Source organism: Theobroma cacao, chromosome 2 (assembly GCF_000208745.1).
Source record: "Theobroma cacao cultivar B97-61/B2 chromosome 2, Criollo_cocoa_genome_V2, whole genome shotgun sequence".
Lineage (NCBI taxonomy): Eukaryota > Viridiplantae > Streptophyta > Magnoliopsida > Malvales > Malvaceae > Theobroma > Theobroma cacao.
This window is the reverse complement of record NC_030851.1, coordinates 32,326,848-32,345,430: the sequence shown is the minus strand read 5'-3', so window position 1 is coordinate 32,345,430 and position 18,583 is coordinate 32,326,848. Positions and strand designations below refer to the sequence as shown.

General features: G+C 31.6%; 1 protein-coding gene and 1 long non-coding RNA gene across 2 annotated transcripts; one reads left to right on the top strand and one right to left on the bottom strand.

The window, feature by feature from the left end:
- On the top strand, nt 6,656–10,376 carry LOC18609487 (1,4-dihydroxy-2-naphthoyl-CoA synthase, peroxisomal). Its single transcript, XM_018116586.1, has 9 exons — nt 6,656–7,097; nt 7,193–7,315; nt 7,418–7,519; nt 8,930–8,968; nt 9,100–9,198; nt 9,384–9,431; nt 9,550–9,645; nt 9,763–9,885; nt 10,012–10,376. Exons 1-9 carry the CDS (start codon nt 6,846–6,848, stop codon nt 10,126–10,128), a joined length of 999 nt encoding a protein of 332 aa, XP_017972075.1. The 5' UTR covers nt 6,656–6,845; the 3' UTR covers nt 10,129–10,376.
- LOC18609485 lies at nt 15,015–17,618 on the bottom strand. Its single transcript, XR_001926849.1, has 3 exons — nt 17,464–17,618; nt 16,749–16,874; nt 15,015–15,259 (listed from the first exon to the last, which is right to left on the bottom strand). It is a non-coding gene; the product is annotated as an uncharacterized LOC18609485 (long non-coding RNA).

The following is an 18,583-nucleotide window of genomic DNA, read 5'->3' as shown; positions in this document are numbered from 1 at the left end:
TCTTTGCACGCAGTAGTTGTGGGTGCAGCTGCATCGGTATTAGCTTTCGAAGTTATTTTTATTGAAAGATATAAATCTAGGAACTATATACCTAGTGAGCCTAGTGTCAATCGAGATCAAGAGAGAGAGCTGTATATTAATAGTATTTTATATAAAAGTGATCTCTATTGTATTGAATTTAAGGAAGAGACCACTAGCATTTTTTAAGTTGTGTGACATTCTTAGAAGGAACAATTTGTTACAATCAAGTAGATATGTGTTTGTGAGAGAACAAATGATTATATTTTTGCATATAATTGGTCATAATGTAAGGTTGCGAGTGATTGGATCAAGATATTTTAGATCAATTGAGATAGTTCATCGATACTTTAGAATTGTCTTGAAAGCAATATTGAAATTACATAAAGATATGATTAGGTTGTCCGATGATTCTGCTCCACTTGAGATAAGGAATAATCACAGATTTTATCCATACTTTAAGGTACGAATTGATGTTAGTTCTTTTTTTTTTTTTTCATTTGTATAAAAAAGATTTATAATTAAATTGTACAATAATAATGGGATTGTGTGAGAGCATTAAATGGCACTCATATTCGTGCATCTGTGCCACTTGAAATTTAAGGAAGATTTCGTGGTCGAAAAGGAGAAACCACACAAAATGTATTAGCTACAATTAGTTTTGACTTGAAATTTACCTTTGTGCTTGTTGGTTAGGAAGACAATGCACACGGTTCTCGTATTTTGAGTGATGCACTTTCAAGGCCAAGAGGATTTAGAATTCCGAAAGGTTAAATAATGAACTTTAAAAATTTAAGAATTGTCATTCATTTGATAACAAATTTATTTAATAATAATATAATGTTTGTAAACTTGTAGGGAAATATTATCTAGCTGATGCTAGATATGGCATTCGAAATGGAATTATAAGTCCATATAAAGGTGTTTGATATCATTTGAAAGAGTTTAGTAATAGTCATCTTGAAAATGAGAAGAAACTTTTTAATCTTCGCCATTCATCATTGTGAACAATTGTTAAACGAGTATTTAGGATTTTGAAGAAACGTTTTCGCGTGTTTGATTTCGAACCATTTTGGAATTATGACACACAAGTAGATATCGTTTTATATTGTTGTATCCTCCAAAACCACATAATGGGAGTTGATCCTAGTGGCTTACTTAATCAATTATCATTAAATAACATAGACTGTAAAAGGATAAGAATTGTTCCAATAGCTTGTGAAGAAAGAGAATCAACTAGAAAATGGATGACCAAAAGAGATGAAATTGCACATGCTATGTGGATTGATTATGAGGCTAATATAATGTAATTTTTATTTTGTTTTCTGTTTTCTATTTTATGTTTCGAACATTGATATATTGCTAAGGTTTATATTATGTATGTTTTTACTTGTTTGAAATTGTGCTATTGAACATTTAAGTTGTTATTAACATTTTATATACTTTTTTTTTTGTTATTGATTTACTATATATGTTTATGTATGATTATTTATTGTAATTTTTTGTGACTTATTTTTTTTCAATATAAATCATTACGGTAGAGATAGTAAAGCCAAAGCAATTTCGGTGGATGAAACCTATGGAGCATATGTTATGTGAGATCTTTGCTGATGAGGCTCAAAAAAGAAATAAGCCTTTTAATGTCTTTAATACCTCATTGTACACTCGAGTACTGCAAGCTATAAATGAAAAATTTAATATTCAATGTGAGACAAACCATGTGGAGAATCATCTTAGGACAGTGAAAAATACATGGAATACTATTCAAAAAATTTTAGCCAAGAGTGGATTTGGATGGGATGACAACCTCAAGATGATCACTGCAGACAAACAGGTGTATGAAGATGAAGTCACGATTTGTATATATTTTTCTTAATTCTTTTTTGTTAAGTTTTACTATACACTTTTCATATTGTATATTAGAAAGTTAATTCTCTTTTTTATATATATAATTGTAGGCACATCCTAAGCATGAACCTTTCATCAACAAGAAGATTGACATGTTTAATGAAATGACATTAGTTGTTGGAAAAGATATGACCATTGGGAGCTTCGCCAAATCATTTGTTGATATAGATTTTAAGCTTTTTGTTTTGAAGTAAAGGTTTTTTTGGAAAACACTTTTTGGACATGTAGGTGTTTGGAAGACTGAAAATGAAATTCTAAAAGAAAATGTTTTACAAGTCAATGGGTACAACACCCATTGACTATGGAAATTGTCTTACGCCTTTGAAGGGCATAAGACAATTTCCTCAAGGCTCAAAAAATAGACTGTTGTTAAAAAAAAGAAAGACTCTTGCTCTAAAGCCTGAGTCCTTAGCTTTGTCATCCCTTCTTCACCGTCCATCCCTCCTCCTCGAATTCCTCCATCGGTTGTGGTAAAGCTTCCTCTAATGGCAAATCTCTCTTCTTTCAACTAGGTATGCTTTGCTCTCTTTCCTCCCTCTTAAATTGAAATTTCCTTCAGTTATGTATGATTGACCAAAATATATTGGGGATCTATGATTTTTGAGCAAAATATATGATTGAACAATTAACCCAAAATCTTTTTTGGTTGAATGTTTTTAGCTCTTTACTTAAGTTGATGATAATTGAACCTAATCAAATCATGGTTGGGTAGCTCGATTGTATCTCAAGCTGAGCTCAAGCTTCTTATCAGATCTACTTCTCAGTTTGATTACACCACTAGGAATGCATATGCGGTAAACACTAGAGCCTTTGGCAATGTCACTTTTCTCCTATTTGTCCTTCTTTCACCTGGAATTTCAAATGTGCCTTTCTTCCTCACATTGCACTCATAAATATTAGTTGACAAGGCAAAACCATAAAGCCATTTATCCACACATTTTCACAAGTAGCTTTTTTATTTGACTTTTTCTATACCCAGAAGACATCAAAACATTGAAGAAAAAATTTACACTTGTCACCTGATGGGATATCTCAAGGTCAGTGGTATAATTATTTACCAAAATGTTTGTATTCCCAGATTCATATTCAAACTCAAACTTCTCATCATCACTATGAGCATAAATAAATATTTTTTTTGTATCATTTATGAAAAGAGGAATCAACAAATTAGTTACACATTTTTTGTATCATTTATGCATGCTAGTTGGTGTCCTGTTGACATTAACAATACTTGAAGGTAATTGTTTGAGAAAGTAGTAATGTTCATTGGTGTATGCATGATCCATGACTCATTTTCTGTCCTCTGTTTTGTGGTGTAACTTCCAACAACTTTGTTTAGGAATTTCGTATTTGGTGATTTCTTTAAATANTTATTAATATATATATATATATATATATATATATATATATATGTGATATTATATTTATGTTTTGTAGATGGATAAAAAATCTTTGCTCACAGCAGTTATGGGTGCAACTGCATCTGTATTAGCTTTCGGAGTTGTTTTTATTGAAATATATAAATCTAAGGACTATATACCTAGTGAGCCTAGTGTCAATCGAGATCAACAGAGAGAGAGAGCTGTACATTAATAGTGTTTTATATAAAAGTGATCTCTATTGTATGAACCAAATTAGGATGAGACCACTAGCATTTTTTAAGTTGTGTGACATTTTTAATAGGAACAGTTTGTTACAATCAAGTAGATATGTGTCTGTGAGAGAACAAACGATTATATTTTTGCAGATAATTTGTCATAATGTAAGGTTGTGAGTAATTGGATCGAGATATTTAGATCAATTGGGACAGTTTATCGATACTTTAGAATTGTCTTGAAAGCATTATTGAAATTACATAAAGATATGATTAGGCTACCTGATGATTCTACTCCACTTGAGATAAGGAATACTCAAAGATTTTATCCATACTTTAAGGTACGAATTAATATTAGTTCTTTTTTTTTCTTTTTTATTGGTATAAAAAAGATTTATATTTAAATTGTACAATAATAGTAGGATTGTGTGGGAGCGTTAGATGGTACTCATGTTTGTGCATTTGTGCCACTTGAGATTCAAGGAAGATTTTGTGGTCAAAAAAGGGGAACCACAGAAAATGTATTAGCTACAATTAGTTTTGACTTGAAATTTACTTTTGTGATTGTTGGTTGGGAAGGTAGTGCACACGATTCTCGTATTTTGAGTGATGCACTTTCAAGGCCAAGAGGATTTAGAATTTTGAAAGGTTAGATAATGAATTTTAAAAATTTATAACGAGTTGTCATTCATTTGATAACTAATTTATTTAGCAATAAAATAATTTTTGTAAACTTGTAAGCAAAAATTATCTTGCTGGTGCTAGATATGGTATTCGAAATGGAATTATAAGTCCATATAAAGGTGTTCGATATCATTTGAAAGAGTTTAGTAATGCTCGTCGTGAAAATGAGAAAGAACTTTTTAATCTTCGCCATTCATCATTGCGAACAACTGTTGAACGAGTATTTGGGATTTTGAAGAAGCATTTTCAAGTGTTGGATTTCGAACCATTTTGGAATTATGGCACATAAATAGATATTGTTTTATGTTGTTATATCCTCCATAATCACATAATGGGAGTTGATCCTACTAACTTACTTAATCAATTATCATTAAATGACATAAAGTTTGAAAGGATAATAATTGTTCTAATAACTCATGAAGAAAGAGAAGCAACTAGAGAATGGATGACCAAAAGAGATGAAATTACACATGTTATGTGGATTGATTATGAGGCTAGGATAATGTAATTTTTATTTTGTTTTCTATTTTCTATTTTATGTTTCGAACATTAATATGTTGCTAATGTTTATATTATGTATGTTTTTACTTGTTCGATATTGTGGTATTGAACATTTAAGTTGTGATTAACATTTTATGTACTTTTTTCTTTATTGTTGGTTTACAATATATGTTTATGTTTGATTATTTATTGTAATTTTTTGTGACTTATTTATTTTTAATATAAATCATTATGGTAGAGATAGAAAGCCAAAGCAATTGCGATGGACAAAACCTATGGAGCATATGGTACTTGAGATCCTTGCGGATGAGGCTAAAAAAGGACATAAACCTTCCATGTCTTGAATGCTTCACCATACACTTGAGTACTACAAGCAATAAATGAAAAATTTAATGTTCAATATGAGACAAATCATGTGGAGAATCATCTTAGGACAGTGAAAAATACATGGAATACTATCCAAAAAATTTTAGCCAAGAGTGGAATTAGATAGGATGACAACCTCAAGATGATCACTATAGATAGACAGGTGTATGAGGATGAAGTCATGGTTTGTATATATATTTTTAATACTTTTTTTATTAAGTTTTATTATACATTTTTCATATTGTATATTAGAAAGCTAATTCTATATATATATATATTGTAGGCATATCGTAAGCATGAACTTTTCATTAACAAGATGACCGACATGTTTAATGAAATGACATTAATTGTTGGAAAAGATATGGCAATCAGGAGCTTCGCCAAATTATTTGTTGATATAGATTTTCAAACTAATACTGAAGCTTGTAGACTTGGACAAGGATGTTGATGAAGGGATGAGAGGGGGGTAGTCATCTTATCAATGGAAACTTTATTACCCTGATTTGGACTCAAAAGATCGCACAATCAGTCTTTTGAAGATGATAGCATAATATTCATGTCCGAAAAATTGAGAGAGATTGCATCTACTATCAAAAGGCTAAGTGATGATACAATTGATGATAGTCTTTTTTATGCTCAAGTGATGAATATGGATGGATATGATCAGCACTTTCTTATCTCTGCATTTGATTATTTAATAGAGCATGAGAAGCAAGCAAGGGCATTCATGGTCAGGAGCGACAATCTAAAAAGAACTTGGCTAGACGATATCATGTTTCGCGGGACTAACGATTAGATTTTATGATTTGCAGGATATATGTTGGATATTTGTAAGATGCTTAATTATATATGTAGGAACCATAATGTATGATGACTAACTATATTCCTAATAAAGTTTATGAAGGATGATTAATTATATTACTAGTAAGTTTATGTAAAATAATTAATTATATTACTTGTAGGTTTTATTAATTTGGATAATACTTGTAAGATGTTTGTTAGATATTTTTCAGATGTTTTTAATTATATATGCAATATGAATTTGTAGGATGATTAATGATATGTTTTATTATTAATGTGAAATGTTTTTATTATGCAAGATTATTAATTTTGACTGATGCATAGATTTTTAGGTATTTTATTATTATATCATATTTTTTATATTAAAAATTAAATTTTGGAGGTTATATGTAATTAATGAATATTAATATTTTCAGACTTAAGATGTTAGAGAATTAGTATTTATATAATTTTTATAATTTTAGTGATGTGGGAAAATATTTTGCAAAAGACGATCCAAACAAAAAAAAATATTTTCAACAATTTATCCAAATAATAAAAAAATATTAAATTTTGTTATAAAATATTTTACATAAATTTTTTTTTTCTCTCAACAGCTTATTTTATAGTTAAACAAACAGACCTTATATATGTTAACAAAACGGTGCGTTTCTCCGAACTCCCGCCAATGTTCAAGACGCAGCCACTTGGAACGATTTGGTAAATCGTAACCCGATCTCTTATCTTATCCGATCTCTAAGACTGGCTACGACACCAACGCACGAGGTCTCAATCACCAATGCGCCAGCGACCATACCAACGCCACCAACGCCAGCGCAAGTCTCCACCAACCGCATAAAATAAAACCCTTCCGTCTCTTTCGAGTCCACTCTTCACTTCGATAGCCATCTTTTTAAATCACACCAAATCTTCAAAATCCAAAGTCAAAGATCGCATTATCTCTTTTCTCACCAATACTTTCTGAGCTCCTACAATGGCGCAGATTTCAGACAAGGAACTCAACGCCGTCACAAGGAGGATCGCAACCTTCTCCAACCATCTACTACCGGTCGGTTCGAGCGGTGGTTCCATCGGGTTCTGTAATGCTTCAATGAATGATAGCTATCATCGAATCCATGGTGAAGTTCCGAGCCACGAGGTTGAGTGGAAAACTGCTTGTGATGAGCATGGGAAAGAGTTCACCGATATTATTTGTGAAAAGGCAGTGGATGAGGGCATTGCAAAGGTACATTAAACTTGACCTTTATTAGAAACCTAAAAAGAGTATTGTTGACTGAAACAAGTTCTCAATTTGTTGTTGTTGTTGTTGCCTTTTCTTAGATTACAATAAATAGGCCACAGAGAAGAAATGCGTTCCGGCCGCAGACAATTAAGGAGCTTATGCGTGCTTTTAATGACGCCAGGGATGATAGTTCCGTGGGAGTCATAATTCTCACTGGGAAGGTATAGTTTTCAATTTCCCATAAATTTCTTATCTTTTGGTAGATGCCGTCTATTTCTATTCCCCGTTTTGGGCTGTTGATATTTGGGGATCTGTTGGTGTAGGGAACCAAGGCATTTTGTAGTGGGGGTGACCAGGAGTTAAGAAAAGCAGATGGTTATGCTGATTTTGAAAATTTTGGCCGCCTTAATGTTTTAGATCTTCAGGTATTGCAATTTTTACATGTTGTAAATTTGCATGGAGTTGATTTCAACCAAAATTTGATGGAAGCTGGGGTCTAATTAGTAGGAGTGAGCAAATGGGTGGATTAGATGGTTTGGTCCACCATACTTAAAAAGGACTAAATGAATTAATCATTTTTAAAAAATCAACCAAAACTGATCAAATATATAAAAAAAAAATCAAACTAACCATATATAAAATTGATTTGGTTGATTCGGCTTTAAATCAATGGATCAAAATTTTATCACTATCTTTTTTGCAAATTATAACATTAAAATTTATAAACTTCATTTTTAATTATATATATATGTGAAATTAATGATATAACTTATATATTATAATATTTTATATCAAAGTTTGTATAAATAATAACTAATTATAAACAATATGTTATAAAATCTAAAGTGATAACTAAAAAAGTTATTAAGTGTAATCATATAAATAAAGTTTATTACAAGTTGTAGTAATGCTTTTACATAAATTAAATATATATATATATAGAATTTATTATTTTATTATATATATAAAATTAATGATACAAATTGTAGGTTAAAATATTTTATATCACAGTTTGTATAAATAATAACTAATTATAAATAATATGTTATAAAATCTAAGGTGATAACTAATAAAGTTATTAAGCATAATCATATAAATAAAGTTTATTATAAGTTATTGTAATGTTTATGTATAAATTAAATATATGTATATATAATATATTTATCCAATTATATATATGCTCATAACATTTTATATTACGAAACATTACTAAAGTGTAATAATTATAACATATTAATATATAAGATATTTACTATTATATATTATAATATTAACATGTAAGTTATATCATTTAAAATATATAACTTGTAATTTCACATTAATACATATTTATAAATAAATATATATAACTAATATTAAATTGCTATGATTATGATTTGTATATGTACATATAATACCTTAATATATTTTAAGTATATTATTAATCAAGTTTACTATTAATTCTTCTTAATATATATAAAAGGATTTTATATATTAATATATATATATATAACTAGTTTGGTTTTTTGGGTGGATTGGTCCAAGAATTTTAAAACCGAAAATCGAACAAAAAACTAATTGAACAAAACATTTTGGACCAATTGATCCAATAGACCAATTAAACTGAACCGTTTTACCCAAATTACATTTGGTTTGGATGGATAATTGGTCTGGATTGATTTTGCTCACCCCTACTAATTAGTACTGTTTACATTCCTATGAATTCACAAAATATGCCTAATCTTCTGACCTGTGAATAAAACAGGCAACAGCTTATATTTTCCTCCATTGCTATGGCACTAATCATCTTTATTGTATTAGTTACTGTATCTTTCTTGATATTTGTCCAATTGTAGGTACAAATTAGGCGTCTTCCGAAACCAGTGATAGCAATGGTAATTTTTGTTTTCCCCTTATTCCAGCATGATGACAATTTTCAACCTTTGGCGGTTTCTTTGTGTGGGATTACATCATGCTTTCCAATTTGATTTTGGTCACTAAATTACTGTCTATTTCTATAAACCAGGTTGCTGGTTATGCTGTTGGAGGAGGACATGTGTTACATATGGTTTGTGATCTGACCATTGCGGCGGATAATGCTATTTTCGGCCAAACTGGTCCTAAGGTGCTTACATATCATTTGCTCTGTTATTTCTGTAATAAAGCTCACAAGAAATGCCCTGCTTGGTTGATTGTGATTTTCTTGTTGGATAGTGTTGCTGGTCCAAACTGCAAAGTATGCTGATGTTCCGGTCAATGGCTGTTAATATTGTTCCCCGGGTTACCTTTATCTAACTGCACATGCCACAGGTAGGAAGTTTTGATGCTGGTTATGGAAGTTCCATTATGTCCCGCTTGGTAAGCACTAAAGAAGAATGTCACCATTGATCTGGCATGATACTTGTATTGTAATCATATTACTCTGTGTCTTACATGCAATCTGAATAGTGTGTGGGGTATGAATTTTGATTAACAGGTTGGACCTAAAAAGGCACGTGAAATGTGGTTTCTAGCAAGATTTTACACAGCTTCTGAGGCAGAGAAAATGGGACTTGTCAATGCTGTTGTGCCGGTAAGTTGTTCTGTTATGAAGAGTCCCTCTGCATCTTCCATCTAATTTACCAATTCCTCATTTTCTACCATTGATCAATTCTAAAATAGTTAATAATTGTTTCGTCATTTTATCCAGCTAGAGAAATTAGAGCAGGAAACGATTAAATGGTGCAGAGAGATCCTACGAAATAGTCCAACAGCAATTCGAGTGCTCAAATCAGCTCTTAATGCAGTTGATGATGGCCATGCTGGACTCCAGGTACCTGCATTTGTTGTTTTCGTCTGTTTTGACCCAATGGCTAAACTGATTTGGATCATAATAACCGCTCTAATAACAATTTCCAATATGAAAATAACTATGGTTTCATTTCCTTTACTTTTGCAGGAACTTGGTGGAAATGCCACACTCCTTTTTTATGGCACTGAAGAAGGAAATGAAGGGAAGACAGCATATGTGCAACGTAGACGCCCAGATTTTTCAAAATTTCCTAGGCGACCTTAGAAGTTGAATCTTGCAGCTGCATTTGCATTAAAAATGTCAAACTTTTGTAGTCTCATTTTCTATAAATTTCAGTAAGTAGTATTTAAAACTATGTTTTTCAATTCATGAAAATGAGACAACTGCATCAACAAAAACAGGAAATTGGGGGCTTGGGATTTGAATGGTTTGTAATTTGGACTACGCCATTGCATCATGTGCCCATGTGTGGTTTGTTGTTTCCTAGTAATAATACTAATAATTTTATAATATACTTATATAGTAGTATATGTGTGTGTTAATTATAAGAAAGAAAGAAAGAAAGAAAAAGAATGAAAAAATTGTATAGAGACCTAACATTAATAGGTTAAGTTGTTATGTTGGTCAATTGAAGCATCTTGTTGCTGGTGGCTCAAATGTTCTTTTGCATGAAGGCTTCGTTGCAAGGGGCAACTTGGGTTACTAGTTTTCATTTATACAGCACCGCTATGAGCTTGGATCTGGAGCTGAATTTACATTTTAGACCTTTCGCAGATTCGTCTGAAGTCCAAGAATTGTAAACAAAGATCATGTATTCCTGAGCTTGGCTTCAAGTTCATAATATAATCCCCATTTTCTGATCTTCCAAAAAAAAAAAAAAATTAAAGCATCATAGCAATCAAGTATTGGAACTTTTAAACAAGTTAATCAACTAATTTCTGCTTTTAATCCATTAAAATATGATTTTAAGATTGTATTTTGTTTTCAGAGTAATTTAGTGGATTAGTTAGTCAACCAATTGAGGAACTAATTTCTAGACAATATAAGTTTGTTGAATAAACATTTACGATAGTGGACTAAACATGAACGTATTTGAAAAAAATATAAATGGTTGAAGTGACTTTTTATTATTGAAAGTTATAATCGTTGAAAAGGTTTAGTGAATGCAAAGATTGCTAATCCTAATAACAGTTGCGATGTATAAGTCTAAAATTAACGCTTCATATTCTACTTGATTAATGGTGCACATGAAGTCTAACTTGGGGGCTAGAGAGAGATGTTCTCTAGTTAAATTCTAAACTTGGGATCAAGGAGTTCCTTTCTCTACTCGATGCGTCAATGAGTCCACATGAAGATCCTTTCCCTTTGAAGAGACGTCTCTTTCACTTGAATAAGAGGAGATTAACTCAAAACTCAATGTGTCAACTTCTCTATTCGGTGGAATCAGAACTATATCCAGCATTGGTATGAATTGCTTCTTTTTTTTTTCTTTTTTTTTTTTGTTTAGGGGAACTTATGATGAAAATAAAAACAAGAGATGATTGGCTTGATGGAGGAAACCAGGACCTCATCTTAATACGTAGATTGAAGATTCAATGATGACACTTCCATTTATTTGGAGTCTTTAAATAGACTTTACATTTAATAAAATAGCAAATAAATAGGAACTACTCCTACTGACTAGGAAATAAATTAGCTAACCTCATTGCAGCTCTAGGACTTATTCAATTAACAAACTCCTAAAATGCAGGAACTTGATTTGTAACTTATCATTTCCCTTCCTCTTAAAATTTGCTCTTGTTCTCAAGAGCAGCATCAAGAAACTGTGTTTTGATGTCCTTCAACCTTTCCCACGTAGCTTTTGATGGGGGCATTCCATGCCACTGAATGAGAACTCCCTTTCCTTTCTCTTCATACGATTGTCCAGGATAGCTATTGGTTATGGAATTGATATCTTATTGTCATCATCTATGGCTGGCAGTTGGATCTGCACCGTAACTTAAGCTCCAATATGCTTTTTAAGAAGCGTACATGGAATATAGGATGTATTCGAACATCCCCAGGCAACTCCAACTTATAAGCAACTGCTCCAATTCTCTGTAAAACCTTAAACGGACCACAATATTTTGTAGCTAAATTGAGATTCTTCTACAGGGAGAGCTTTTTATTTTGTATCTCCCACCTCAAATTCCCTTTCTTGATGTCTTGCATCATACACACGTTTCATTCGATTTTCAGCTTGGTGAATTTTTTCCTTGATCACCTGAATTACTGCATCCCCTCTCAATTAATTCTTGCTCCACTGCTGCCACTTTAGCGGTTCCCGGAACGTATGATAACAAGGTGGGTGGAAGCCTGCCATACACAACTTCAAATGGAGACTTCCTGATGGTAAAGTGGACGCTAGTGTTATAACAATACTCTACCTATGCGAGCCACTTAAGCCACATCTTTGGCTTAGCACTTGTGAAACACCTTAAATACATCTCCAACGTGAGATTTACCACTTCCATTTGACCGTCAGTTCGTATGAGGCAGTATGCTAGACTAAAACTGAACTGAGTGCCATGCAATTGAAAGATTTCCTTCCAAAATAAACTAGTGAAAGTGGGATCTCTATCGCAAACAATGGATTTAGGCATTCCATGAAAGCAAAAATATTTTCAAAGAAGACTTGAGCCATAGTGGCACAATAATGTGGATAGGAAATGGCAGTAAAATGGCATATTTTGACAATCTATCTACCACGACAAATATAACACTCTTACCTCTTAAATTTGGCAAGCATTCAATGAAATCCATGGAGATGCCCTCCCATATTTTGTCTGGAATTGTTAGGGGCTAAAAAAGCCCTGTAGGTTTGGTTTGCTCCACCTTGTGTCTTTGACAAACATCGCACTCCTTAATAAAATCTCAAACATACGTTCTTATACCCTTTCAATAGAAATTTGAACGAATTCTATGGAGAGTTTTGAGGAAACCTTCAAGTGTGCCATTATGAAATTGCCCAATAATCTCTTTGAGCAAACTAGAGTCTTTTGACAAGTAAATTTTTTCCTTAAAGAAAAGAATTCCTTCATAATATCTCCAGGGTTCTACTGCCTCTCCATCTTGTACCAAACATACTAGCCTCTTAAGAATAGGCTTCGAGTGATTTTCTTCTTTAATCGTCTCTACCCAAGAAGGAATAAGTTCAGATAGTGCAAACATTTTTCGCTCACTCAAATTTTCCTTTCTTCTAGAGATGGCATTTGCTACCATATTTTCTCGACCCTTTTTGTACTCAATTATAAAGTCAAACCCCATCAATTTGAATAGCCACCTCTAGTGCGTTGTTGTAGTAATCTTTTGCGTCCACAAATGCGTCAAATTTTGGTGATCGGTTCGAATGATAAATTGTCGACCAAGAAGATAAGCCCTCCATTTTTGAACTGCAAGAACGAGTGCTAGAATTTCTTTCTCATAAGTAGATAAGAGTAAATGCCTTTCCTGTAGAGCATAACTGAAAAAAGCAATTGGCCTTTCTTGAAGTAAAACTACACCAACACCTAATCCTGATGCATCACGCTCCACAATGAATTTTTTTATGAAATCTAGTAATGCTAAAATTGGCGTGCAAGTCATGACTTCCTTGAGTCTTTCAAATGCCTCATCCGCTGATTGAATCTAGTGAAATGAGTCTCTCTTCAACATCTTTGTAAGAGGGCTGGCTATTTTACCGTAATTTTGAATTAATTTACAGTAGTAGTCTGTTAACCCCAAAAACCCAAGTAATGCCTTTAATGTCTATAGTTTGGGCCAATTCAACATTACTTCAATGTTTTCTTGGTCTACAACTACTCCCACACTTGAGATTAGATGGCCTAGGTATTTAACTTCCTTTTGACTAAAATAATACTTTTTCAGCACCCGAACATTTGACTCATTAGTTGATGTATGATTTTTTGTCCAAAAAGCAAAATTTGAATCCCCTCTCCAATTATAAAAAAATAAAAAAAAATAATACTTTTCCATTCTTAAATGTAATTGATGATATTTTAAAATTGAAAATACAATGTCCAGATGCTTGACATGTTTTGCCCATGTTTTTTATATATTAAAATATCATCAAAGAAGATAAGGACAAATTTTCTTAAGTAAATTTTGAATACCTCATTCATAATGCTTGAAATGCTTATGGTGCATATATGAAGTTGAAAGGCATCGTTACATACTCGTAGTGACTGTGGTGAGTATGCAAAGTAGTTTTCTCAATGTTGCTTGGATGTACTCGTATTTGATGATAACCGGAACGAAGGTCCAACTTCGAAAAAAATTGTGCACCATTCAATTTATCTAAAAGCTCATCAATCACAGGAATTAGAAATTTATCCTTGACGGTAATCTGATTTAATGCCCGATAATCCACACGCATTTGTCACGAACCATCATTTTTTGTCACCAAGATCACGGGGGAAGAATAAGGACTATGCTTGGATGAATTACTCCTGAAGACAACATCTCCATCATTTTCTCTATTTCCACTTTTTGAAAATGTGGATAATGATATGGCTTAACCAAGACAAGTCCCTACCTATGACTACTAAAAAACAAGCTTTTCTGACGAAATTTTTTATTGAAAATAGTTAAAATTCTATTAAAAATACTTTTTTTCGACAGATTTCCAACAAAAAATTCTGTTGGCAATTCCGTCAATAAAAGTATCGTCGGAAATACTTTCTGCTGGAAATTCATCAAAAATTTCCAATGAAAAATTCCGTTACAAAATTCCATAAAAAATATATATATATAATCTATCGACAATCTGTATCAATTCTGTTAGAAATTTTTAATGAAATTTTCGTTGGAAATGTTTTTCCAACGGAATTCTGTTGGAAATTTTCAATAGAATTTTTCGTTGAAAAAGCATTTCCAATGGAATTCCATTGAAAATTTCCAATGGAACTTTTAATTGGAAAAACATTTCCCACGAAATTTCATTGAAAAATTTCCCACAGAATTTTCGTTGGAAATACTTTTCCAACGAAAAATTTCATTAAAAATTCCGTTAGTAATATACCTTTCCAATGAAAATTACTAACCAAAATTTCGATAATAAATTATCAATTGAATCCACAATTCACATTCAAAATTTATAAGAAAAATATGTATTAAAATCTAAAATTCAAAATCGAGTTCATGCAATTAAAAATCATCGTAAACACAAAACACCTAAATTTGTCAAACAAATATAAACATAAAGCTAAATATGCCATTGCAATCCTAAACCAGGCCCTTTACCCCATTTGAACTGCCTTCTATGACTGAGCCCTCCGCATCTGAACCTCCATTGAATGCAAATGTTTGCCTCGCAAGGTTCTGTCCCCACCTTTGCTCCTTAATAATCTTCTTCCTTCTGTACCACAATTTGAAGCCACAACCAATAAATGGTTAAACCATGAAAGCAAAGCACTTAGTCTAAATTGGCTATTTAGTGTAACCTCCCATCTAAAAAGGAAATTCTTAAGTAAAGGCTATTTCAGTTGAAATAGAAGTAACAGTTCAATTTCAATTGAGGTGGAACCACAACCATACACAACAACTATACATTGAGCCAATATTAAAAGTTCAAAAAAAGGTAACAGACATTAACAACCCAGCAGTTTTAACAGTTTTGCCAAATTAAATCACTTCTTATATGTTGATGGGGCTAGAGAACCTATTATTTGCAAACTTTTGCAGAAGTAAAATTATTGAAAGATATTTGTGCACATTCCAAAAATTACATCTTTGAAGTATATATGATTATATCAACAAAGATAGTTGAGAAGATAAAAATAAACAAACAATGTAATAAGAATAAACAAATCTTACTTTGTTATAGCCTCATCAATGGCACGGTCAAATTCATTTGCATATTAAAATCTCGAAGTAAATGAAACTTTCTTACCATAAATGCACAATTTATATTGAAAGCAAACTGAGTCAAGGAAAAAAAACTAAAAAATTCCTGTATTCATCAGCAATAATAACAAGCTCTCTTACAAATGCAAAATTCAAGCATTTAAGAATCAGTTCTATCACATATTTTACATGACAAAACAGATCATAAGTCAATCAATGTGAATTTAATAAGAAAAAGTGCTACAGTTTAGCTAGACTAACAACATAACATCAATAAACCACTATGGAGCAAAATCAGAGCATATCAATAGCAAGATTTACCTTTACACGATTGACTTGCTTAAGCCTTAACTTTATAAAGGATAAGAACTAAAAGCCTTTTTTTAAACCTTTTAAATATTAAGTAGAACATGAAACCTACTTAAAACCATTATGTCTAAACCTGTGGTAGAACTTTCATCATTTCCGATCACTCAACATACAAGTGAAGTTATAAACTTGACATTTTCTAGTAAACATGTTGAAAGGTAGCTATTAAACTGAACAAAGATAGAACCACGTACACAAGTTTATAGTCAAAAGTTGAAATTCATCAAGAAACTATGACACACCATTGGATTATATCAATTGTATATGCACAATAAAGTGAATGAGTTTACTAAAAGATACAATAAATAAAACAAAAGCACATGAAACAATGTGCTACACCAATAATTTACCAGAGGATGGAAAAGGGAATTTCAACCTTACCTTTTGCAATTTCTCCACAACAGAAATGGCATTAGTATTAATACTGTTGTGAATAGCTACTTTTGCTGCAATCTTGCTAGTCAAGGGTTTATCTTGCCAATGAGATGAAATGACAAAGTAAAATAGCCTCAATAAAAGCTTGATTTGACATCAAGGATAAAGCACAGATTTAGTTAAAACAATGAGAGTATTGTCATTAATACCCATTACAAGCAGTGAGAGTATAAAAATCATAAAGTCATCCAGTTTACCATGAAGGTGGCATATCCAATAGCAAAAATTTGCCTCACCCATGGCCACCACGTGGCAAGTTTCTTGCAAAGTGCAGTCACCTGTGCATCAGAATTATTCAACAATTTACTAACTGGTGGTATCCCCTGCCAACAAACAATTTCATAAACTAAGATACTTTAAAGAAATAAAACTCCTAAACAAGGCAATATTTAAAAGGAAAAAATTAGCAAAATGAAGAAGTCAATAGCTTCACACTTGCCAACAAAAGTAAGCCCATTACATAAGCAAGTCAGTTCCATAGGCATTATGACAGTCATTGTTTTTAATGCTATCAATGTAAAATATTTCAATAAAAGCTCCAAAACCAAACAGTAAAGACTCGGCAACAATAAAGACAAAACTCCTTACGCTTCCAGGATTCCAAAACCAGAAACAAGAAAAGAAATCTAGCATAAAAACTCGAGCAACAATAATGATAAGCGTTTGATAACCAGTGATAAACAGACCCTGCAAACAAGCAACAATTAAGACACGAAAATCCAAAACGTATAAAAAGAAAAAACAAAACAAACAAAAACCACAGAAAAACATATTCAATCGTTGAAATTGTAAGGTACAGACAAAAAAAATCAATTTAGGGTTAGTTTTCCTCCATATTTCTCGGTAATCAAACAGGAAAAAAACAAAGAGAGAAAGAACGAGAAAAAGGGGGAGAGAGAAGAAGAAAAAGACCTTAAGCTCCAAAACTATAGATCGAAACCACGGAATCGCAGAGGAAGTGAAGAGTTCGGAGGGCAAAGTAGGGAACGGGGTAGGGATCAATTTTAGAAACGAAAATTTGGTAAATTGATTGACCCATATGGGTTAGGGCTTAGTATCTGAGTCCTTGCTTTGGTTTAAAATTAGACTAAGTTGGTAAATTTTTAATCTAAGTTGAACGGGTTGTAGAGTTAAATATTTTATATTTTATTAATAAATGAATAATTATTAATAGTAATAATTTTTAATATATGTATATTAAACTTTACTATATAAACTATAAACATTGTAAAAGTAAATAATATCTTTAGATATTTATAATATATTAAATTATTATATATAATATAATATTTAATATTATTAAATTATATATAAGACCAATATTATTTTGCTCTTTATTTACAATATAGTTTTACTAATTATTAACTAAATTTATTATTTTATAAAATATTAATTACTTATATTTCAATAAGTAGTAATATATTAATTTTATATAATAATATTTATATGTATTACTTTATTGTATATGTATGAAATGATATACATTATATGTTATGTCTCGACACACTTAAATATTAGACTTTTTTGTTAATGATTCAACGCATGTTCTCATTGGAGAGTGGTTTTTGGATTTGGGTTTTGGATGTGTTGGGCTGTCGTCGTTAAGGGTAAATGGGCCTGGGTGGATTGAGAGGTGTACGGGGATTTTAGGGTTTATTGGGGGTAGTTTTGGGAGGGGAAATGAAGGGTAGAGATGGGTTGTATTAAAGAGAAAGGTAGGCTTAAGGAAGTCCATTTGTTAAGTGAGTTTGGTATTAGGGAAAATGGAAGGAATGTTGTTTTTTGTAAACTAAAAGTTAGAATATTTATTTTTTATTTATTGTAAACTAAAAATTAGAATATGTAAAACTAATATTTATTTTCTTCGATATTTCGTCACGGCCCATGGTTGAATATAAAGAATATATATATTTGCACCAAAGTTTATGCTTGCTTACATTGTTAATTATCAATAGTTAGATAATTATGATAATGTTCAAAATTCTAATAGAGATATACATAGCATATTAAGATGTGGGCCATATTTAATATC

Coding starts and splice junctions, on each gene's coding strand:
- LOC18609487 (XM_018116586.1), top strand. CDS start 6,846: ATGGCGCAGATTTCAGACAAGGAACTCAACGCCGTCACAAGGAGGATC. Junction 7,316..7,417: donor TCATAATTCTCACTGGGAAG/GTATAGTTTTCA, acceptor CTGTTGGTGTAG/GGAACCAAGGCATTTTGTAG. Junction 7,520..8,929: donor TTAATGTTTTAGATCTTCAG/GTATTGCAATTT, acceptor GTCCAATTGTAG/GTACAAATTAGGCGTCTTCC.